Source organism: Diabrotica virgifera, chromosome 4 (assembly GCF_917563875.1).
Source record: "Diabrotica virgifera virgifera chromosome 4, PGI_DIABVI_V3a".
NCBI classification, from domain to species: Eukaryota; Metazoa; Arthropoda; class Insecta; order Coleoptera; family Chrysomelidae; genus Diabrotica; species Diabrotica virgifera.
Window position 1 is genome coordinate 158,302,003 of NC_065446.1, and position 25,874 is coordinate 158,327,876.

General features: G+C 33.8%; 1 protein-coding gene across 2 annotated transcripts in view; it reads left to right on the forward strand.

Annotated features, from left to right (window-relative positions):
• Positions 1-25,874, forward strand: part of LOC114339787 (sorting nexin-13) — a 236,149-nt gene that overhangs the window by 20,015 nt on the left and 190,260 nt on the right. For both annotated transcript variants that reach the window (XM_028290473.2, XM_028290474.2), the window contains exon 3: positions 17,849-18,172. In XM_028290473.2, the coding sequence (XP_028146274.2) occupies positions 17,849-18,172 (324 nt within the window). The remainder of the gene's footprint in view (positions 1-17,848; positions 18,173-25,874) is intronic.

The window sequence follows — 25,874 nt, forward strand, 5'->3', positions numbered from 1 at the left end:
TGGCATTGAAGTTCTGCAACTCGACCAAACTTCCTTCGGAAGGCGGATGCCAACCCTCGTGCGTCTTTGATACTGGCCGGGATGGTATGGGCCAGTGAATAGTCATCGGGAAGTGCGAGTAGATCTCGCTTTTCTTCATTGGTAACACCATGTCTCGCTTTACCGGTACCTCCATAGGCCCCCATGAACTCCTCGAACGTGAGGTCAGGTATTTCTCGAACTTGGTTTACTTCCACTTCTTCATCTACGTCGTGGTCTCCCTCGTACGGCGCCAACCGGTTATGGTGGACTATCATCGGCTTTCCCCTAGGAATCTTGCTTATTCGGTAGATAACGTCATTAATTTTCTTGACAATGAGATACGGACCTTCCCAGAACTGCTGCAACTTGGGAGAACAACCTGTTCGCTTCTTTGGATTATAAAGCCAGACTTTGTCGTTCTCCCTGAAACATCCCTTCTCGGCTTGGGTATCGTATCGTTTCTTCATTCGGTCGCTAGCGATCTGAAGATTAGAACGGACCAACTCATGTATATCGTCCATTCTTCTTAATTCATTCACGTAATCCTCACCAGCAACATCTTCTCCAGGTCGACATCCAAACTCTAGATCACAGGGTAGACGCATCTCACGTCCAAATAGGACTTTTGCTGGTGTTTGGCCAGTTGATTCATTAACAGCAGATCTATAGGCCATTGCGAAGAACGGAAGGTACTGGTCCCAGTCTCGTTGATGATTGGACACCATCTTTGTCAAATACTTGCCGACTGTCCTATTCATATGCTCCACCATTCCATCCGATTGCGGGTGATAGGCCGTGGTTCTTGTCTTCTTCATGCCTAGTTTATCACAGATTCCTTGAAATAGATCGCTCTCAAAGTTCCTTCCTTGGTCACTATGGATCTCCAGAGGCACTCCGAATCGGCTGATGCAGTCTTTGATTAACACATCTGCAATAGTGGCGGCCTTCTGGTCTGGAATTGCGTAAATCTCAACCCATTTCGTGAAGTAATCCATTACCACCAACATGTATTTGCATCCATTGTCACTTTCTGGAAATGGCCCGGCAATATCCAAAGCTATTCTTTCAAACGGACTTCCAACATTGTACTGTCTCATAGGAGCCTTCCTTTTCCGGTAGGGTCCGTTACTTGTAGCACAGGTAGTACATTTCTTACACCAGTCCTTCACATCGTCGGAACTATTCATCCAATAAAATCGTTCCCGAATTCTCTGAAGGGTCTTCTTTACACCAAAATGCCCTCCTGATGGACTGTCGTGTAACTGACGAAGTACTTCGGCTACTCTGCTTTTTGGAATCACCAACTGTTTTCTCCTCACTGAACCATCATCATTTTCTATTACTCGTTTAAGCAAGCTGTCTTCCAAGATAAATGAGTCCCACTGGGCCCAATACGTCTTAACTACTGAGCTTAGGCTTGATATTTCTTGCCAAGATGGTCGACGATTTTCTTCTTTCCATTTTCGAATCTTCTGTAAAACTGGATCTTTTTCTTGTTCTTCCTTGATCTTGGTAGGCGTCCACTCGTCGTTGACCACTGTTGTTCTTAATGCTGCTGCTTCCTTCGACTCTGTTTTGTTGCAATGGGAACATTCTGCTGGACACGGTCTTCTAGATAGAGAATCAGCGTTTCTGTGGCTAACTCCGGCCCGATGCTCGATCTTGAAATCATATTCTTGAAGTCGTTCAATCCATCTGGCTATCTGACCCTCTGGATTCTTAAACTGCATTAACCATTTAAGGGCGGCATGGTCGGTTCGGATTAGAAACTTCCTTCCGTAGAGGTATTGATAGAAGTGTTCCACTGATTTTACTACTGCTAGAAGTTCTCTTCTCGTGACGCAATAATTTCGTTCAGGTTTTGAAAGCACTTTACTAAAATATCCAAGGACTCGTTCCTGTCCTCCTTGGATCTGCGACAGCACTCCTCCAATTCCCACATTACTCGCATCCGTATCTAAGATGAACTCTCCTTCTGGCAGTGGATACCCTAATATTGGCGCTGTAATTAAATGCCTCTTCAAAGTTTCAAAGGCCGTTTGGCAGTCTCCATCCCAGCAATAATCCCTTGCTTCCTCTGTAAGTCGCGTTAATGGCTTAGCAATATCTGCAAACTTCTTAATGAATCTCCGGTAGTATGTACATAGTCCCAGAAAACTTCTCACCTGATGTTTATCAGTTGGTTCAGGCCATTCCTTAATGGAATCGATTTTTCCTTTATCCACGGCCACTCCTTCTTTGCTGACTATATGACCTAAATAACTGACTTTACTTTGAAATAACTGGCATTTCTTGGGATTTAACATTAACTGGGCAGCTTTAAGTCGATTAAAAACGTCTTCTAAATTCTTCAGGTGGTCTTCAAACGTCTCTCCCAAAACGATTATGTCGTCTAAATACACCAGGCACGTTTTCCAAGATAACCCTCTTAACACATTTTCCATAAGCCTCTCAAATGTCGCAGGAGCGTTACAGAGTCCAAACGGCATAACGTTGAATTCCCATAATCCAGATCCTGTCGTAAAGGCCGTCTTCTCTTTGTCCACTGGATCCATTTCTACCTGCCAATATCCAGACTTCAAGTCCAACGTAGAAAACAATTTACTTCCAGCCAATGTGTCCAACGTGTCGTCGATCCGAGGCAGAGGATAACTATCTTTCTTGGTAACATTATTCAACAAACGGTAGTCCACACAGAACCTCGTAGTTCCATCTTTCTTCTTGACCAGGACCACCGGAGAGACCCATGGGCTCGTAGAAGGTTCTATCACCCCGTCTTTCCTCATCTCTTGAACAATCCTTTCAGCTTCCTCTCTCTTCGCCTGTGGTAATCGTCGAGCGGTTGGACGAATTGGCCTAGCGGTACCAGTGTCAATTTTATGTTTGATAACTGTCGTTCTTCCTGTCTTTCCTCCTTTCGGTACGAATATGTCACGATATTGCCGAAGAAATTCCCTTAATTTCCTTTTCTCCACTTGATTTAGAGATTGGCCTGCAACTGCAACCATTTGGTCGAACTTGTCGTTGGAATTATCTGATGTTGTTGTCTGACGGATTATGGACGTCACGGGTACACAAGTTCCTACTTTTGTCTCCTTCTTGATGGTCACCGGGTAGTCATTGACATTAATCAATCTCACGGGAATTTCTTTAGCAGAAGTAACCAATTCCTTTCCAATTATGATTCCTCGGCCAACCTCCTCGTCGTGGTTCCATGGCTCCATCATAACAGGTGTTCCTTCTTCTACAATTCCCTGTAGCCGCGCTACGATGATCGTTTCATTCCTCGCAGGCACAACTGTATCTTCTTTAATGGCTGCTAGCACAGTGCTGTCATCATGTGGGTGAAGAAATACCTCCTCGTTGCCAACTTTGATTACCCTGTTCTTAAAATCCAATTGAAATCCATGCAAATTCATTACGTCCATTCTTAATATAACATCTTCTTCAATGTCTGCAACTATGACAGTATGGACGAACTTTTCTGCTCCAATCCCTAATTGTATCTGGATTTCTCCGTGGATGTTGGCATTTTCACCTGTGGCAGTCCGCAGTCGCAACCTCGTTGGTAAGAGTTTCTTACGGCTGTTTAAAACTGACGGTCGCATAATGGTCCTGGTCGCTCCGGTATCCACCAACAATGTATACTTTTTACCATTTATTTCTCCATCCACATATACACTATCTTCACGACATTTCAAAGAAGCTATTAGTATGAGAGGGTCTTTGGAAAAGTTGCGGGTCGAAGCTGCCCCCCTAAGGCCGACCCGTTCTAGTTTTCCTGCTGGTGAGTCTCTTGATTGTTATTGTACCTAGGGTACTTACACGAACTCCGTACGTGTCCCATCTCACCACAGTTCCAGCACCTTATGGTCTTCGTTTTCCTGGATGCAATGTCTTTCATCATATTAACAAGCTGGTCAAGTTTGTCCTCATCCTGTTCCTCTTTCACAGTCCTCACTTTACTGTACCCACCAGAGGCCTGGGTAGCTGATTCGTATTCGAGAGCGGCAGATAAGACATCGACCAGCGTCTTCTGACGAGCTAATCGCAGTGTTCTTTGCATTTCATGATCACGAAGGCCATCAATAAATGTTTGAACAGCCAACTTTTCCATCATGTCTTCGGGAGCTGTTGGATATGCATATCGTACCAACCTGGCAATATCGACCTCGTATTCTTGAAGAGCTTCATCTTTCTTTTGTCTTCGATTTTTAAACTGCGACTGATAGACATGCTCTAAATGTTCGTGCCCGTATCGCATATTCAGTCTCTTTTTCAGCTGCTCGAAGTCATCTGTCTCCTCTACGGCTATGGTCTGGAGGACATCCAAAGCGTCGCCTCGAAGAGCAATAGTGAGGTTTACAGCTTTTTCTTTTTCGGACCATCCGTTCGCTCTGGCCGCCGATTCGAACTGTTTCATGTAGTTGTTCCATGATGACTTTCCGTCGAAATTTGGCACCTTAACACGAGCAAGACTCACACTCCCTTCAACTATCGACCGTGGCTCCAATTTGTATTTGGTTTCATCATTTTTAATGTCTGTTAAGATGGGTTCCATACCTTTGTCTACTTTTTCCGTTTCCTCCATTGTCTTTTCTATTTCCTTGATCTTTTCTTCAAAAGTAGATTTTATGGACGATATCTTGTCGTCAAAATCCGAAGTGACTTTAGAGATCTCGTTAGTCATCTTGCTTTCAAGGGATGAAATATCACCCGAAACTTTCGAAATTTCACTAGAAACTTTGTTCTCTAACGATATAATGTCTGTCGAAACTTTCAAAACATCCGAGGAAACTTGGGAGATCTCACTAGAAACTTTTTTTTCTAACGATGTAATGTCTGTCGAAACTTTAGAAACATCGGAGGAAACTTTCGAAACATCCGAGGAAACTTGGGAGATCTCACTAGAAACCTTGTTCTCTAACGATGTTATTGACGAAATTAAAGCAGCATGCTTGTCTTCAAACACGTAAGTTTCTGGATCATGACCCTCTTCTTTTAGTGCGTTCTTCAGACGTTCAACTAGATCAGCCTTTTTGCCAGTAGAACTCAGGTCCCTTTCTTCCAATTCAAGTCTCAGGTCTGCAATTGTTAGCTTACACAAGGAAGGCATGATCACACACTTTATTTATTACGATTTATATTTTATTTATTTTTAAAGGTTCCACACTCTATTTAAACCGAAAATTTACGTTGATATTTATTTCAAGTATCCTCACTTCTGCACCATTTGTTACGCGATTGACTCTACTATTTTATTTATTTATTTATATCTTTAGGCACTAAGTTTAATTTAAATAAAGGAAGACTTACTTATATTATTTTATTTACATCACTTATTTATTTTAATAATTACAAATAACACCAACTAACACATCTAATTTATTTACAAACTCAAATTTATGATTTAATTAACTAAACATAATAATAACTAATAAATACAGTTCAAATCCGTTCACAAAAACGTAACAATATAATATCGCGTCGAAATTAGTAACTGACCGCTGCTTAAAAATCATCCGCTTATATAGATACGGCTCTGCTTCGAGAACATTTGGAACGCCGGAGGCAGGTCTCCGCCTATCATCGGGAAAATTCTGGATTAGCGGAGACATTACTCGTCGATGACGTGTCGCCGTTGTTTGTTGACTGCTAGGGGCAGGGCCGGCCTCAGTTAGAAATTCGTCACAATACCTTCAGTGACTGCACTATGCAAAAGAAATTGCAATTTAATGATCTAAATGCGCATATTTTGGGAGCTCATAAATTATTAAACGATATGTAGTCGCCAAATAATTAATTTAATTCATTTTAAATGCAACTCTCTCTTAAGCCGGGAAGATGGGGAATAACCGCGATATGATAAATTTTAATTTTTTTCAGCATGTTTATCTTAAGTTAAATCAATTAAAGGGTTGTTTGGGGGTGAAGAGGATAAGCTCAAAAAGCCCCCCTCTAAAATATTAAATTCCTGCTCAGTGTAACGAGCTCAAAATTTTTAATTTGCGGAATATGAAAGCTCATAGATCAGCGGTATTTGTTTTTTAAATTTTGCAAGTGGGGGGGGGGCAGCTCAACAGTGGTTGTAGAAATATTGAAAACAGAAGTTTTCAGTGTATTATTCTTAGAATTTTGTTATTCCTTGTGTCTCTTCTTTTAATCATTGTCAATATGTCTACTTTTATGTATATTTTGTATTGATTTTATAATTTTTTTGAAGAAAACTATACAGGGTGTTTCATTAAGAATTGTCCATATAGTAACTGGAAAAACCTTAGCACAAAATACGAAGATTTAACCTAAAACACTTAATATTCCTCCTTACCGAGATACAGAGTGTTTTATTACATGTTAAAGGATCTGTCAATAATTGTTCAATATGGAGGTTATCGGTAAACAAAAATATTGTATATATTAGTTTTTATTGTTGTGAGGACAGAAATAAAATCAAATTTATAATTATAGTGACTTTTTAAATAGTTTTGAAAGGCCGCAGGTACGTAATTCTAAATGTTTCAGTTGTATTCCAATAAAAAATTATCTTTATACATATCTATTTGGAAAATGTAAAAAAAATAATGTAGTTACGTATTAGTAGGCAATGCTTTAATTTACATAATCTGATTACGGACAAACTTTCTACAAATCTTCATCTAATATATCGTTTTCTTACTCTATATTTTGTTGTATTTTAATTCGACAAAAATCAAACTAATAATTTCATTAAATTCATATAAATAAACAAAATGTCAAAAAGTTTATGATGTAAACGTTTAGTTTGTGTATATTCCCACATGACGTATACGCGAATGTGGTGCAGTAGGAAATCCTTCGACTTTCGTACGGCGCGATAGACGTGAAATGGGTTTAAGCCCCAAGTAAGTTGTTTTTTTTTATTTTTTTTTTATAGATTTTATGATTGTAAGTATATTATTATATAATTTTTTTCAGAAAATACGTATTTAATTATAATTTTTGGCAACAATTATTGTTCAGAAATCATTTGTGGCATTTTTAAATGTGTTTGTGTGTGTTTTATTCTTTTATTTTTTTTATTTTTTTTGGTATTGTTTTAATAAAAATTTTTGGAAAGTAGTAGAGAAACTGTTTAAAGTATATTGATTTCGTTGAAATCATATAATAGAAGTATAACTTCTTACGTGCGTACAAAGTACACACATTCTTTTTTTGTTCAAACTTAACACACAGTGTACACATGTAAGGATACTTTAAGTAGTCTTAAAAGATAGTTTTCCGCTGTTACCAGAGGCGTGCTGTAGGGATATATACTTCATTTTCACCCCTTATTCCCCCTTCACAATTTACGTCACTGTCGTAATAATCATTTCAGCATGTTTTTTTGATTTCTTGTTGCTTTTTACATAAATATCATCATTTTGTCTCATTCCGATAAAGTAAGTAGTTTTCAAGTTATTTGCGTTTAAAGATAATGGATTCCATAAGACTATGTATTTTAAAGTACATTCAATAAGATTATGTGTTTAAAATACATAATCTTATTGAATACATTACATTAAAACGCAAATAACTTGAAAACTGCTTACTCTATTGCATTGAGACAAAAGGATGATATTTACGTAAAAAGTAACAAAGAATCAAACAAACATACTGAAATGATTATTACAGCAGTGGCGTAAATTGTAAGGGGGGAAGTGGCCAAAATGAAGTATACAGTGCGTCCATAAAATATCGCATAAATTCATTATTTTGTAAACCGGCAACTTTCAGGAAAAATCCCGAAACAGGTCGATTTTTATTTTTAAATTACGATTTTTTGGCATATACATCATACTAGTGACGTTATCCATCTGGGCGTAATGACGTAATCGATGATTTTCTTAAATAGGAATAGGGGTCATGTGCTAGCTCATTTGAAAGGGTATTCAATTCTCTATTCACTAATATAAACATTAACGTAATTACTTATACAGGGTGTCCAAAAACATATTTGTTTTCAAATTAAATTAATTGACACAAAAAGATGACTGGATGTAATTTATTGAATTCTAAATACATTTTACTGCTGTTAAAAAGCAGAAAAAAATTTGTTTGAAAAATAAACATTGATTTTCGCTTAAACGAAATGTTCAAACTGCTAAGAGGCAAGTGGGTGGCAGCTTTAACCTTGAATTTAAGCGAAAAACAATAATTATTTGTCAAATAAAAATTTTTTCCTCTTCTCTGACAACAGAAAAATGTATTTTGAATTAAATAAATTACATACATTCTTCTTTTTGTCTCAATTAATTTAATTAATTTTTTTTGGACACCCTGTATAAATAATTATGTATGTAAATATTTAATAAAAAAATCATCGATTACGTCATTACGGCCAGATGGATGGCGTCACTAGTATGATATATATGCCAAAAAATTGTAATTTAAAAATAAAAATCGACATGTTTCAGGATTTTTCCTTAAAGTCGCCGGTTTACGAAATAATGAATTTATGCGTTACTTTATGGACGTACTGTATATCCTTACAGCACGCCTCTGGTAACAGCGGAAAACTATCTTAACATGTGTAAACTGTGTGTCAAGTTTGAACAAAAAATTAAAAGGTGCTTACACAATGGGCTAAAATCATTTTAGAACATTTGTAATAAAACACTCTGTATTACGCCAGGGAAATAAGGCAAAAATATACCATGTTCGGGACACTTGAGCAGCTAGGTTTCAAATGGATTTTTGGGTACTACATATCTAATACATTATAAATACAAAAATGCCCATCACAGTTCGGACGAGAATTTTAGTTATTAACAAATAAGTGTCAAAATGGCAGTTTTTTAGTTTAAATCGCTACAGGTAAAAATAGGGGAACTAAGTATCTTATTAAATAAGATTATTAAATAATATTAAATTATAAATTTTATAGTATTCTTCTTTCAGTAGACGAGCAAAGGTTTAAAATGGCAGTTTTTGAAATTTGGTCCGATCATTTGTTGCTTCGGAAATTGCAGAAAGAATAAAATTTCAAAAATAAAAAATTTGCTATAACTTTTGCAAAAATGACCTTAAGACCTTCATATTGGACGAAAAGTTGAGTCAAACAATCCTTATAATGCACAAAAAATTTTAAAATGATTCGTCAGTTAGTTTAAATTTTATTCAATTTGTTTATCCCAAAGAGCTTTTTTGCAACGTTATTGTTCAGAAAGTAATAATGATATAGCAATTCTGTGGAAACTACATGAAAGAATAATATGTAGTTATCTTTTCAACATATTTAAAAAAGTCATTAAAAAGTCGTTTTTATGATTCCGAAAACATTTTACTAAAGTAGATAGTTATTTTTGGCTTATAAACAATTTAAATAAATAACTTTGTTAATATTGACTGTAGGCTAAAACTACTTTGGGATTTGTAAAGCTAGTATTTTTACACGCATTTAAAAAAAATCTCTTTGCCTAGGTTAATTACGGTCAAAATTGGCCTCTTTTTTATTTAATTCACAGCTATTTTGTTTATAACACTTATAGTCTGGGCTGATTATCGGAGAATAGGCCATTTTTGGGAAAAGTTATTTACCAGCAATTTTATTGTTAGAATCGAATTATAAGATCCTATATTAATAATATCGGTATGCAAAGTCCTCAGATAGTGTGCTACTTTTTTTATAAACAAAATGGCGCACGAAAATCGTGTTTTTTTTTCAATTATTGCTCTATAACTCCGAAGATTTTAACTTTACAACAAAAACACCCAAATAAAAATTCACCGTGATTAAATTCTGCATAGAGACGTGTTTTTCCCGATCTGCTCCGACGAAAATTTTCTTTGGAAAATGCGGGTTTTCCCAACAGAATTTTTAATTTTCAAATAAAGTTTTAGATAAGTAATTATCTACCAATAATTAAATAATTTGGTGACTTAAAAGCCTTCTTGGTTTAGATTATAGTTCCAGAAGCTGTTGAAAATTGAACGAATATTTTAGCAACAATTCAATTGTTAATTAATAATTTACGGTCGCAATAATAACCAAAATAATTATGATACACTGATCAAACTTTGAAATCTTATAAAGATGAGATGCCTATTTAACATTTTGTCGACAATATATAAATTTTTTATTTTTTTGCATAATCTTTAAATGTTTAAAAAAAATAGTTATAAACAAATTAACGTTTCTGAGAAAGTTTTTATTATATTATAATTTTAAAAAATAGCTAAAATGCGCATTTCAAATATCTTGAAAATGAATGCTTTAAAACTTTTTTGCAACCATTTGCAAAAAAGTTATGAAACAGCAAAATAAACATACGAATACTACGGTGTTTATAATTTTTTTTAATTCTTTCAAAGCGTAGAAGTGAGTTTAAAGTACAAGCTAATTATTTACAAAAAAATATCGATTATAAGTTTAATAGTTATATTTTAATTAAAGATTATAAATATATTTTTTTTGTAATTTACACGCGCGAAAGTAGAATAATACAGTACTGTAGCTAAAATTTTCACTCGGAGCGACGACCGGCGGCCGCGCGACGTACACTTTTAATAAATAATGTATGCTGCGTGTCAGTCGCTTCGAGTGAACATTTTAGCTCCGACTCTGCATCAGGCCTACTTTTGCGCTAAAAATTACAAAAAAAAAAAGTATTTTTAATCTTTGATTAAAATATAACCATTGCACTAATTTTTGACATTCTTTGTGAGTAATTAGATTGTACCATAGACTCACTTTTAAGCTTTGAAACAATTAAAACAAATTATAAACAACGGAGATACCGTATATTTACTTTGCTGTTTCATAACTTTTTTGCAAATGGTTGGAAAATTTTTTTAACGTATTCATTTTCAAGACCTATGAAATACGCATTTTAAGTATTTTTTAAAATTAGAATATAATAAACAATTTCTTTGAAATGTTAATTTGTTTATAACAATTTTTTTAAACATTTAAAGATTATGCAAAAAATTGAAAAATTTATATTTTGTCGACAAAATATTAAATAGGCATCACACCTTTATAATCTTTCTAAATTTGATCAATGTCTCATGATTATTTTGGTCGTTATTGCGACTGTAAATTGTTAATTAACAATTGAATTGTTGCTAAAATATTCGTTTCATTTTCACCGGCTTCTGAATTTATAATCTATACCAAGAAAGCTTTTATTTCACTAAGCTATATAATTATTAATAAATAATTACTGGCCCAAAAAAATTATTTGAAAATTCGAGATTTTGTTGGGAAAACCCACATTTTTCGAGGAAAATTTTCGTCGAAGCAAATCGGGAAAAACATGCCTCTATGCAGAATTAAATTGGGGTGAATTTTTATTTGAGTGTTTTTGGTGTAAAGTTAAAATCTTCGGAGTTATAGAGCAATAATTGAAAAAAATATGATTTGTCGGCGCCATTTTGTTTATAAAAAAAAGTAGCACACTATCTGCGGACTTTGCATACCTATATTAATAATATATAGGATCTTATAATTCGATTCCAGCAATAAAATTGCTGGTAAATAACCTTTCTTTGTACTTTACTAATTAGACCAGAGAGACCAACTATTTTTTTTTCAAAATTTAAAGATTATGCAAAAAAAAGAAAAATTTATATTTTGTCGATAAAATATTAAATAAGCATCTCATCTTTATAATCTTTATAAGTTTGATCAACGTATCATGATTATTTTGGTTTTTATTGCGATCATAAATTGTTAATTAACAATTGAATTGTTGCTAAAATATTCGTTTAATTTTCACCGGCTTCTGGAATTACAATCTATACCAAGAAAGCTTTGATGTCACTAAGTTATTTAATTATTGATTAATAATTACTTACCTAAAACTTTATTTGAAAATTAGAGTTTTTGTTAGGAAAACCCGCATTTTCCGAGAAAAATTTTCGTCGGAGCAAATCGTGAAAACATATCTCGTGAAAAGTAGCACACTATCTGCGGACTTTGCATACCTATATTATTAATATAGAGGATCTTATAATTCGATTCCAGCAATAAAATTGCTGGTAAATAACTTTTCCATGAATTTTGCTAATTAGCCCAGAGTATTAAGCAACCTAGCTAACTACATTTTGAAGTTCAAGGTATATAGTTTATGTGTAAAAGTTTGAGTAAACTTTGAACTTCAACAGAGTAGTTAATAAAGCTTTAAAAATGACGGCATAACGAAATCGATTCGTGGTCGGTGGAGGGAAATTATTAAAATCCGTGCACTCAAAAAATGAAATTGATTCTTCAAACATATGCGGCGATTACAATCTTCGGAGCTTGTTGATGGATTTTGATAATTTTTTTAATTTTTACGTACTCGTAGTATTGTAGAGTACGTTATGTACACATATCCCCACCTAACATTACAAAATGTTAGGGGGAACCTCCAGCGCCGGTTTAACCAGGGGTCTTTTGGGTGCTGTAGCACCGGGCGGTTGAAGGTTCTAGGGCGGTACGCGCGAAGCGCGTGCTGTTCCGAAATTATATGATTATGGTAAAATAAAATTAGCATACAAATCCACATGATATAATAATAAAAATTTTTCTGTTTTATCATTAACTTGAAAACTTAACAATAATTTATAAATAAATTATTATTATTAACGTCGACGTACCTATATGGTTTATGCACTGTGTTCAGTTTATGTTATCTAAATGTCAGATAACGTACAAACATGCCGCGCGCCGTAAAATTATATCATTCTACAGCGTTTAAGAATATAATTAGACCAGTAAGAATCTGTTTTTAGGTGGATGTGAGAGGTGGCATTCAGATTTTTGCGGATAAAGTTAATAATAATTAATTTATGCTCCTTCTCAAGTATGCCCCGAACATTAATAAAAAGATAAAATATTTAAAAATTTCAAAATATTTCGTTTTTTTTTTCTACTTTTTTTGCTTATAACTTAAAAACTATTCATTTTAGAACAAAGTCGTATAGGAATATAACAAAGATAATTAAATTTTCTATCAGATGCGATTTGTTAAAAATGTCTTAATTTATCACCCTTGCTTCAAAATAGCAATAAATATAAAATAAGGGGGCAAAACAAGCCTGTCCTTATTCAATTATTTTCCATCACTTAGGTTACACTTGGAACCTTCCTAATTCGCTTAGAAAATTTTTTTAATGTGCTAAAACCGTACACCAAATTTCATTAAAATTAACGTACTAGATTTTGCATAATAATTTTGCAATCTAAACTTTTTTAAAAAATTAAAATTTTTTAAAATATTGCACAACAAAAACTAGAACATACAAAGATTTGTCAATTTTTTTACATATAAAGAAGTACTCCACCTATCTAATGCACTTTACAGAATTGAAATCGGATTATTGAAGCAGCCTCAGCAATGTTTTAAAGTTAAACAATTTTTTGGCTTATAAACAAATTAGTGCTGTGTCCAGGAGGGGGTGCTACGGGCTCCTTTATTTAGATGGACTTACCCAAGTTTTTTTATGTATTTGGACCCGTAGAACACGAATTTTTTGGGTAACAGTTGATACGGATGTCGATAAGATTCTTATAAACAAAGAACTTGAGGAATTACATAAAATCCATTTTTCGCAAAATAAAACATTTTTTTGTATTTCTTGGGTAATTCTAAGCAAAAATGTTCTTACAAGTTTTTTCGTAGGATGCATAGTTTTCGAGATAAACGCGGTGGAACTTTCAAAAAATCGAGAAATTGCAATTTTTGAACGCGAATAACATTTGATTAAAAAATAAAATAGCAATTCTGCTGACAGCAATTGAAAGTTTAAGTCAAATTATACCGGTTTTAATTATGAATTGAAATAAAGTTAAGAAATATTTTTGAGCCTGGGCGTGGCATCCGTATCAGCACCGGGCGGCAGACTGTGTTAAACCGGCACTGGGAACCTCCCTTATCACTCAGGGATATGAAAAATAGATTACGACCGATTCTAAGACATACCGCATATACATATATAATATATAATGGTATACAACTTTGGGGAACCGCCTGTAATTCCAACATTGACATCCTTCAAAGATTCCAAAACAAAGTGTTGCGAACCATCGTCGATTCACCTTTCTACATTCCCAATAGGGTCATTCTACACGACGTTGTCAAGTTTTAATCCATCAAGGAAGTGATCTACCAGTTCAGTGTTCGTTACAGTGAAAGAGTGTCAGTGCACCCTAACGTGTTGGTCAACCGCCTAAACGTGCCCGATGTCAACGAAGTACGTAAACTTCGACGCCTGCTGCCTGCCGACCTGTCTACAGGACTCAGATAAGTTTTAGCTTCTAAGGACATATAAACACCAATAAGTACTCTCATTGTCAAAAAAACAGTAAATTTAAATTTAACTAGTTCTTTAAAGAAGATTACTCACTATAGTGATGCTCTACAGGTCAATCTCACATTTGTCAAAGCAAACGCTTATTGCCCTTCCGGCAGATTGCAGAATCCATTAGGGGTTATATATAAAAAAATTACGTACTCGTAGTATTGTAGAGTACGTTATGTACACATATCCCCACCTAACATTACAAAATGTTAGGGGGAAACCCCTTATCACTCAGGGATATGAAAAATATATTACGACCGATTTTAAGACATACCGCATATACATAATATATAATTTCATAAAAATCGGTCAAGCGGTCTCGGACGAGTATGACAACAAACACTGACAGGAGAATTTTAGAGATGTAAATATATAGATGGCTATTAAAAAATAGGGGTTGGTGATAGAAGAGTAAAAATTAAGGATTGTATGCATTTTTTAATTCTACATCATATAAAATTAAGATAGGCAATTTTGTCCAAAAAAATAAAAAAAAATTCAGAGGGGTAACCTCCCTTATAACTGATGGGTATAAAAAATAAATTACAACCTATTCTCAGTCCTATAGGACAGGGGTCACCAATTAGCGGACCGCGGTCCGCATCCGGACCGTGGGCTAGTTTTGTGCGGACCGTCATTAAATTCAGAATAAAGTGTTTGGCAATTTTGAAAATGTTTGGCTCAACTTATGTGTGCGAAGCCGCTTTATCAACAATGAACTTTATTATAAAATACGCATTTTCGAGGCTTGAAAACTCATATGTAACTTATTAGATTTCAGATTTTCAAGTATCTAAATTGAAGTTTATACATTCAATTTCAATATTCTTATACGTAGTCCCAGTATATTTCAATATAAACCGTTGTTTTCTAATTGTTAATTATACGCTTCTACTCAACTTTAAAACCGCCGCGCGTCGCACTTTATGGTGCGTCTGTGTCGATACGTATTATACGTACTCATGTGAAAAATTCCCACAAATTTGTGAAACAAATACTTGACATTTATTAAAATTTTATGATTTATTATTAACATAGTTTTTTTTAAGAATTTATTTATTTATTCAATTAATTATTGTCAATGTGCTAATTACATAAGTTAATAAAAACAACAGTCTAAATTGAAATAAGCCCCGAATACTCATCAGAATCTTGAAATTGAATGTTTAAACTTCAATTTAGGCACTTCGCGAAAATCGCGATTCTTTTTTTTTGCCTAGGTTAATTACGGTCAAAGTTAGCCACTTTTATTATTTAATTCACATTTACTTCTATATACATAAAATTCTCCTGTAACAGTGCTAGTTACCATACTCCTCCGAAACGGCTTGACCGATTCTTATGAAATTTTACACGTATATCCTATAGCAGGGGTCACCAATTAGATTCCATGAGGGTCCGTTTCGACAACCTATGACACTTCCGGGATCTGGATTTAATGCTACATGTGTCTGGTTGTTCTAATTCGGTGTCTTTGCGGATTCTTGTTAAAAATTATCCCCTATAAACAAATCAGAAGGGTGCCGTGCAAAATTTTGGTCTTTACTCCTTCGAGTAACTAGGTCCATTTTCTGTTGGAATTTACCAACTGAACAGACGGGGTCGTGAATTGTAAGTTTTTTGAATTCCCTCTTGTCTTCTTCGCTTCAGCATCCATTTGGCTTGCAAATTTTAGAAGCCTTGGAGGTGTTACCAAGGAAATGTACGAATAAGTTTTCGATTTAAAAATCTTTTAGTAATATTTTAATATTTTCTAAATATTATTAATAATGCTATTAGGATCGAAAACTTCATCTAGTTAATTACTAATTTATTAATCATATTTCGACACCATTTTGATATTTAGTTGTAATAGTTATTTCATCAGTGGTAAAAAAGAGTTTGAAAAGTCCTAATAAAAAATTTTCATTTTTGACTTATACTCTTAATACATCTAGATATGATAACCCAAATTCTAACCACCCTCTAACTTACGAACATACGAACAGGTAATAGATTTTATTGAAAACTGTGATGGTTCAACAGATCCATTGAGTATCGCCAAAACGTATGCAGGAGAAACAGCAGAGATCCAGATCTGTTAAATAAAATATACCCTTACCTGAAGGACCGAAACATTAAAGTCAAATGCGCTCGAATAAAAAATAAAATATTAAAACAGAGCAACCTAGAAACAGACTTAGATAGCGACGCATCTACCGAAACTTATTAATATATCAACATATACCTACAACATATACACCGATACGTCAAAAATGAAGACAGAGAAATAAAAGACAGAAGAAAGCAACGCAAAAACAGACTAGTTTGTGAAGTGTGCAACAGTGTTCTAACGGTAAAACAGTGAACGACGGAAATATAATTTACCCAACTACCTAAAAAATGATGCCCTAGAAGAAAACATAGATACCTACTCAAAATATTTTCTTAACTTAAAAACTACCAACTACTTCAATTGATCAAACACACATTGTAATACACATATTGTAAACTTATGTACATTATTTATATCAACTGTAACAGTAATCTAAATACGCTAATGACCCTGCGTGGTAGATGCGTTAATAAAACGAAAAAAAATGTTTCGAACTCTACGCGGTCCATCTTCAAATGACAGTGATAACTTTGATTTTTTTAAATGGGAAATTACATCATGTGACACCTCATTTAAAAGCTTTTGAAAGACTGATTACAAAAATGTATAAAAGTTTAATCCTTTTTGAGACCGTAGGCGCAAAATTTCGGTCGAATTATTTTGAAATCTATTATTTTTTTTTTCGAATCCTGAGAAAACTATTTTTGAAAAATTTAAACGCAGAATGAAATATTACAGTATTATCGAGGGTCAAAAGTCCCTAAGAACTTCTATAATGATTATTTTAATAAGTCACAGGTGTAAAAAAAAAGAAAATTTAGTCAGATTTTTAATTCTAAATATATCATTCAAAAGAAATTTTTGTATATTCTAAGGGACTTTCAGCCTACGGTAATAATGTAATATTTTATTTTGCGTTTAATTTTTTCAAAAATACTCATTGGTTTTCTCAGGATTCGAAAAAATGAATGCGTTTAAAAACAATTCGATCGAAATTTTGCGCCTACACTCTTAGAAAGGATTAAAATATTATACATTTTTGTAATCAGTATTTCAAACGCTTTTAAATAAGCTATCACATGATGTACTTTCCCATTTAAAAAAATCAAAAGTTTTGCCTGTTACCTGAAGAGGAATCGCGTAAAGTTCGAAATATTGATGTTATAATATATGATTATTTTAAAAATCGACCTTTCCGAGCGTTTTGTTTATGTGCTAGAAATAAATAAGTTATTAAGGGGTAACACTTATTCCAGCGCACTGTATATGTAATGTATTAGGTATATAGTACTCAAAAAATCCATTTGCAGCCTGGCTGCTCAAGTGTCCCGACAAAAACCTTATTTCTCTGGACTATATAAAGGTTTCTCCAGTTGCGACATGGACAATTCTTAATGAAACACCCTGTATAACTTTTAATTTTTCTTTTAGATTGGCGTCCTTTTTGCATGTACAACGGGGTAGTATAGAAAAGTTTTATATAAAATGTGCTGGCAATCCTTTAAGTTCAAGTTGTATAAAAGAAGGAGGTCTAGAGCAGATCGTTAAACAGTTAGAAAGTCCGAAAAAAGTACAAAAGCAAGACAGCAGAGTAACTGGTAGTGAGTTAATTGATAGTTCCTTACAAGAGATTTTAGGTTACATTATCAGAGATTATGTTTTAACTTGGTATAATCTTCTTACTAGAGATGTTGAGTTTACAGACACTGCAGTGCGACGTACAGCTCAAACGTTGGCTATAAATATTTCAAATAGGTGAGTATCTACATATTAATTTGTAATAATTCTTGCTTATTTGAAAATAGTTGGATTTCTATTTAATACATTTGCATACTATACGCTTATACAGTAAGTGCAAATGAAAGAAATAAATTCGTTATTTCGTAAGCCGGCGACTTTAATGAAAAATCCTGAAACAGGTTGACTTTTATTTTTAAATTATGATTTTTTGATGACATATCATGCTATTAGAGGGGTCATCCATCTGGGCGTGATGATGTAATCGATGATTTTTTTTAATGAGATTAGAGGTCGTGTGCCAGCTCGTTTGAATGGTTATTCAATTCTCTATTTAGTAATATAAACATTAACAACTATTTATACAGGGTATCCAAAAAAAATTTAATTAAATTAATTGACAAAAAAAGGAGAATGTATGTAATTTATTTAATTTAAAATGCATTTTACTGCTGTCCAAAAACAGAAAAAATTGTTTGTTTTGCAAAAATCATTGCTTTTCGCTTAAATTAAATGTTCAAACTGCCAAGAGGCAAGGGAATGAGGCAATGAATTTAAGCAGGGAATTTAAGCGAAAACAATGTTTATGAAATAAACCTTTTTTATGTCTTCTGACAGCAGTTAAATGTATTTTGAATTAAATAAATTACCTACATTCTTCTTTTTGTGTCAATAAATTTAATTAAAAATATTTTGGACACCCTGTATAAACAATTATGTTAATTAAAACAAAAAGAAAAGATGGTTTAAGTCAGTTTCCTGACTTATTTGACTTTCAATTATGTTAATATTTATATTGCTCAATAGAGATTTGGATAATATTTCAAATGAGCTAACACACGACCCCTTTTCTCATTTAAAAAAATCATCGATTACGTTATCATGCTCAGATGGATGACGTCACTAATATGATTTATATATGTCAAAAAATCATAATTTAAAAATAAAAATCGACCTGTTCCAGGATTTTTCCTTAAGTGGCTGGCTTACGAAATAACGAATTTATTCCTTTCATTTGCACCATACTGTATATTTTGGCCATGTTAAAAGAGAGTTTTCCTTTTGAAACACAAAACAAACAAGTAATAATTATTTCATTCAGTTTTTCAATCTCATTTTATATTAAAGTCGTCGGATTAGACTAATACTGCAAAGAGTTTTCCTTTGATCCACTCTTTCGTCTGTGTTCTGGTACAAACCTACTCCTCAAGTAACGGCCACTAATTTCGTCCCTCGAATACATTCAGTTAAATTTATCATTTCTTAATTCATGGTAGGGGAGCAAAGTATGCTAAATTTGCAGTCACTATACATATATTGGGTTGTGATTATTAGGTCCTAAAACCAAAAAAAGTTAAGTAAAATTTTCCATTTTAGTGGGGACTTTCCATTGTTGCATTTAATTTTCCATTTCCAACAATCGTTTTTTCCGATTATAGCGCCATCTATCCTTAATTCAAAAAAATGTCTCGAATAAAAGTTGCTTATTTTTACGTAAAGAATCCAAATCTGCAGTAAAAATTTGGGGGTCCCATTTAAGATTTTAAAGTAACCCCTCACTCCACCTCCGTGGGGGGTCGTGTTTGGTACCATTCGATAGATTTTTCAAAAACATTTTGAACGTGTATTTTGCAGTTTTTCGATCTGATGTTCATTTTGCGAAATATCGCGGGGTTTGTATTTAAAATTTTTAAATTTACCCCCCACCCCTCTCCATGGGGGGTCATGTTTAGTACCATTCGATAGATGTTTGAAAAATATTGAAGACGTATTTTTTAGTTTTTCGATCTGACGTTAATTTCGCGAAATATTCGCCTGTTTTTTGTGAAACTTTTTGACACCCATTTCCTTACATCCCGCTCAAATCGTCAGATTTTTTAAATATACACTCTTTTGCATGTACTTAACTTACCTTATCTTAATCTGACAATTTCGAGTATTTTTAAGGATAGATTTTTTTCAGGGCCCCCTTAACCAACTTCCCTGTGTTAAGGGCCAATATATGGTAGAGGTACATCTGCAGGGTACCAGGTTTCTCCCCATATGATAATCTGACGCGCTCGAGTAACTGCAAAAATCCCCGCTTGGGCTCCCCTACCATCAGTCAATAACTCGACTTACAAGCTCGTCAAAGTTTTCTGTTTGATCTGGATAACCATTTTCAGATATTATCATCATCCAGCCTTCTGCGTCCAAAGATGAACATAAGCCTCCCCTAATTTCTTTCAGTTCTGTCGGTCTTGGGCTTCCTGCAACCAATTCCCATCTTTTCCCAATTTTGACATTGTCTCTCCATCGTGTAGGTGGTCTACCTCTACTTCTTCTACCTGCTCGTAGTCTCCACACTGTAATTTTTTGGGTCCACCTCCCGTCCTTTATTCTGGCTACATGGCCCACCCAATTCCACTTCAGCCGTGCTATTCGCTCAATGACATCTGTGGCGCCTGTCATTCTTCTGATTTCCTCGTTTCTAACCCTGTCTCTGGGAGTCAGTCCAAGTAGTGACCGTTCCATTCTTCTTTGGGTCACTCTAAGTTTGGTTGCTGTGGTCTGGTTTAACGGTGTTTTGGCGCCGTAAGTCATGACTGGAGGAACACATTGGTTGAACGTCTTCTTTTTCAGATAATTTGGCATGTTGCTCTTGAAGATGTGTGATAGAGCTCTATATACGGCCCACGCAAAGGTGATTCTTCTTTGCAGTTCGGCAATTTAATTGTCCCTGGTAATTTTAATTTCATGCCCTAAGTAAAAGATATTTATATTTATGGACTGTTTATATCGGCCAATATCGTTGCTGCCAGTGATTTCAAAATTATTTGAAAAACTCTTATTAAAAAGACTAAAACCTATAATAGAACAAAAAGTCCCTCTACATCAATTGGGTTTTACAAATAATCACGCAACATTAGACCAGGTCCACAGAGTCACTGATCAAATAGAAAAAGCACTAGAGGAAAAAAAGTATGTTCGGCAGTTTTTCTGGACGTTGCCCAGGCTTTTGATAAAGTCTGGCATGATGGGCTAGAATACAAACTGAATCTACTTTTACCTAAAGAACATAGCCAATTACTAAAATCGTATATTAGTGAAAGAATTGAGAACAATTGGTGCTGAAGTACCCCAAGGTAGTGTTTTAGGTCCATTACTTTATCTGCTGTATACCTACGATATACCAGTATTAAATACAACCGCCACTGCTACGTTTGCTGATGATACAAATATATTAGCAGTTGATGATGATGAAATTGAAGCAAAAGTAAAATTGCAAGAGACACTCAATGAGGTTAATGCATGGACCAAGAAATGGCGTATCAAACTCAATGAGACTAAATCAGTACATGTAAATTTCACCAACAAAAAAATAAATAAAACACCAATAGTACTAAATGGAACTACTATATATATATATATATATATATATATATATATATATATATATATATATATATATATATATATATATATATATATATATATATATATATATATATATATATATATATATATATATATATATATATATATATATATATATATATATATATATAATCAAATTCCCTTCTACCTATTGGTGTCGGGATTACAATAATAACTTAGATATTGTGTACAAATTTACGCCACTGTTTTCTATTTTGTGCCAATACTTTTGCTTCTTTCCAGGATTTGCCTCTCTTTTGTAGAACTTTTCCAATAGCTTGGTCCCATGTTTCTCTTGGTCTTCCTCTCTTCCTCTTGATATTTACTTTAGCTTCCCAAATCATTTTTACCGGTTTTCTATCGTCTAGTCTTTGTAAATGTCCCCACCAGCTGATTTGTCTTTTTTCTATGAATTCTAAGATTGATTCCACCTCCAGATCCTCCCTTATTTGCTCATTTCTTACCCTGTCAAGTCTTGTAACTCCTCTCGCTCTTCTTAGGTACTTCATTTCCGTCGCTTGTACTCTGCTCTTCTGCCTCTCTGTTAATGTCCACGATTCACAACCGAAGGTGAGTATGAGTCTATATATTGCCTTAAAAACTTTCATTTTTGTACTTTGCGCTATTTCCTTTTTTCCTATAAAAGTTGTGTTCATTGCATAATATGAATTTATTGCTTTCTCTATACGTTTATCGATTTCTAAACCTTGTTGACCTGAATCTTCAATTTTTACACCCAGGTATTCGAAGCATTCAACTTGTTGTATATGTATACCATTGATCTGTATACTCACGTTTTCTTTAGTTTCTGCTACTACCATCACTTTTGTTTTTGTTAGGTTTAGTTTCATGCCACTTTCTTCTAATATTTCACTCCACGTTTGTAAGTTTTCTTGTAGGTCCTTTTCTTTTGTTGCCATTATAACGATGTCATCTGCAAAAGCACACTCTGATATTTCGATCGGTTGTAAGTTTTTGTATCCTACAAATAGGTGTTTTGTTCTCTGACTACTTTTTTTAATTATTTCGTCCATAAACAACGTAAACAATGTTGGACTTAGTCCTCCTCCCTGTCTTAGACCATCTTTTGTTATAAAATTTTCTGACTTCAGGTTTCTAGTTATAACACAATTCGTCGTATTTTTATATAGACATTCAATATTTTTCCTTAGTTTGGTTGCTATTCCTCTTTGTTCTAGGAGCGACCATACTTTTTGCCGAGGAACAAGATCAAACGCTTTTTGTAAGTCGATAAACGCAAAATATGCTTTTCCTCTTCTGAGTTTTGTTTTCTCAATGATCTGTTTAATAGTGAAGATGTGATCTTGCACACTTCTTCCTTTTCTAAAGCCACTTTGAGTTTCTGCTAATGTTGTATCGATTATCTTTGTCAGCTTTTCTTGTAATATTTGTTCGTACAGTTTCATCGCCGAGCATAAGAGCATTATGCCTCTATAGTTTTTGCATTCTTTTTTATCTCCAGATTTAAATATGGGTAGTATCAACGAGATCTTCCATTCTTCTGGTATTCTTTCAGCTTTCCATATCTTGTTTATTAATTGTAATAATATGTGTTGTCCTTGTACTCCCATATATTTGAGCATCTCAGTTGTTATTTTATCATGCCCTGGTGACTTTCCATTTTTCATTTTTGCCAATCCTTGTGTAAATTCTTCCCATGTTATTGCAGTGTCTTGCGTTTCTTCTATGGTTTCTCCGGTATTTGTCACGTTAATGGTATAATGTGGTGTTTCTTCAGTTGATAATAGTTCTTGAAAATACCTTTTCCATCTTTCCATTATTTCTTCTTCCTGTGTCAAAATGTTTCCTGTTTCGTCTCTAATTGTCAATTGAACTGTATTTTTTCCCCTTCTTAATGTTTTCATGGTCTTATAAAACAGCTTTTGGTTACTTTTACTATCTGATTCTAGTTTATCCCCGAATTGTTTCCAACTTTCTTCTTTTGCATCTTTTATCATATTTTTTACTATTTTTCGTTGTTCTTTATATTTTTCATACGTTTCAGTTGATTTGTTTGATAGGTATATTTTCCATCGTCTTTTCTTTTCCTTTGTTTCTGATTTAATTTGTTCATTCCACCACGATGTCTGTTTCCTGTTGCTAGTTGTTCTACTTACGCCGCATGCCTCCTTGGATGCCTCAATAATAATTTCTTTTATACTATTCCATAACTGATCCACATCTGCATCTCTCATTATTAATAGCCTTTTTTCAATTTCTCGATTTATTATTTCTTCATATTTAGTTCTCACATTTTCTTCTGTCAACTTGTAAGATCTTATTGATTCAAATTCTACTTTTCTTTCTTTATTTATTTTCTGCTCCTCGTTCTTCATAATTTGGTGTTTAATTTTTGTTACCACCAGATAGTGATCACTATTGATTTCTGCACCTCTTCGTACTTTGGTGTCGGTAATGTTTGCCCTATAGTCTTTTTCCACTATTACATAATCGATTATTGATTTTTCTCCTCTGCTTATAACTTCCCGTGTGTATTTGTGGATATTTTTATGTTCGAAGAGTGTGTTTGTTATTATTAGATTATGTAGTTGACAGTATTCAAGCAATCTCTTGCCGTTATTGTTCCTCGTATCTTCCCCATGTGTACCTATTACTGTGTTATATTTGTGATCTTGTTTACCAACTCTGCTGTTGAAGTCTCCAGCAATTAATATTCTTCCTTTGCATTCTTCTGTAATTCTCGTCAGTTCATCCCAAAATTTATCTTTTATTGCTGAATTCTCGTCTTCGCTTGGTCCGTATACGGCTAATATTATCCAGTTTTCTCCGTTTATGCCTGTTAGTTCTACTTTTAATATTCTTTCGTTAATTGCCTCCCACGTGTTTACACTATTTATTAGCTTTTCATGTATTATGCATCCTATTCCGGCTGCAGCTCTTTGTTTATTGTCCACTCCGCTATATATCATCAAATGACCTTTATTAAGTTTAATTTCGCCTTTGCCTTTTTTCTTTGTTTCCGATACTGTTAGTATATCTAGTTGTGCTTGTTCAAATTCCTCTATTAAATCCTGTTCTTTTCCGTAAATACTTCGAATATTCCATGTTCCAATTTTCCATGTGCTCGCTCTTCCTTTTATCATATTTCGTTTTCCTTTTCTTATGCTGGTCGTCTCCATGTTTCCATCCTGTATATGTTCCACTAGTTTTTTGAATTATCATGAAGAGTATTCGTACTTTCAATCGTATTTTTCTTTTTATTCCATATAAATTTTTCGCCATTTATAATTAATTTCTGGTACCCAATTACTACCTTTTTGTTCTGGTTTCTTTTATCTTTTGCTATTTCTTGTAGGCTTTTATGGATTTTGTTCTCTTGTTCTGTTAAATCATGGCGTATAAATATTTTTTGGCCTTTGACGTGTCTTAGTTTGTGTTTATTTTTCATTACATCTGCTTTTTCTCGATTGTTCAGTTTTAGTACGCACATTGTTTCGTTTATTTTTGTCAATTTTTTCGCCTTAATAACAACTTGTAGCTTGTTTTCGACAAATTTTTCTATTTCTTCTTGCGCTTCTTCTTCATTGTCCCGTATTTTAAATCCACTTATAATTATGTTATTTTTCTTCTTGTATTTTTCGATGTTTTCGACTTTTTCTTCCAATTTTTCCAAATTTTCAACTTTCATCTTCAGTTCGTTAATTTCTTTCTTTAATTCTATATTTTCTTCTCTGAAAATTTTCAGTGTTTTTTTATATTCTTGAAAATCATTTTTAATTTCTTTCAGATCTTTGCGCATTTCCGACGTCAAATTTGTTATTAAATTTTTGATTTCGTCCCAGTCGCTCATCCTTATGTGGTTTGTATCCACATTGTATAACAATGTATTGTTGTAAATAATCGAACGCTGACAGAGCGCAAAGCTACCCAACCCAATTCAACCTTGCGAAGGTCAAGAGGCTTATCCCTGTCAGCTTTTTCTGTTGTTTGTTTATCTTTCTTTATAACACTGTTTCACACAAATACGTATAAAGAATTATCTATTTATTTTATGCTAATTACAATCTAATGTTACCTGTAATTGTCTCAGTGAATGTAGTGTGGATGACTAAACTCGTACCGGCCCAATGTATGAACTTTGATACGGAGCGATCACACACACACATGTACACACTATCACGGTTCAACCTAGACTCTGGAACTACTATACCATATGCCAATACAGCAAAATATTTGGGTATGAATCTAGATGTCAGACTGAGATGGAAAGAACACATCAAAAAGAAAAAAAATGGAATTGAACATCAAATATAGAAAATTG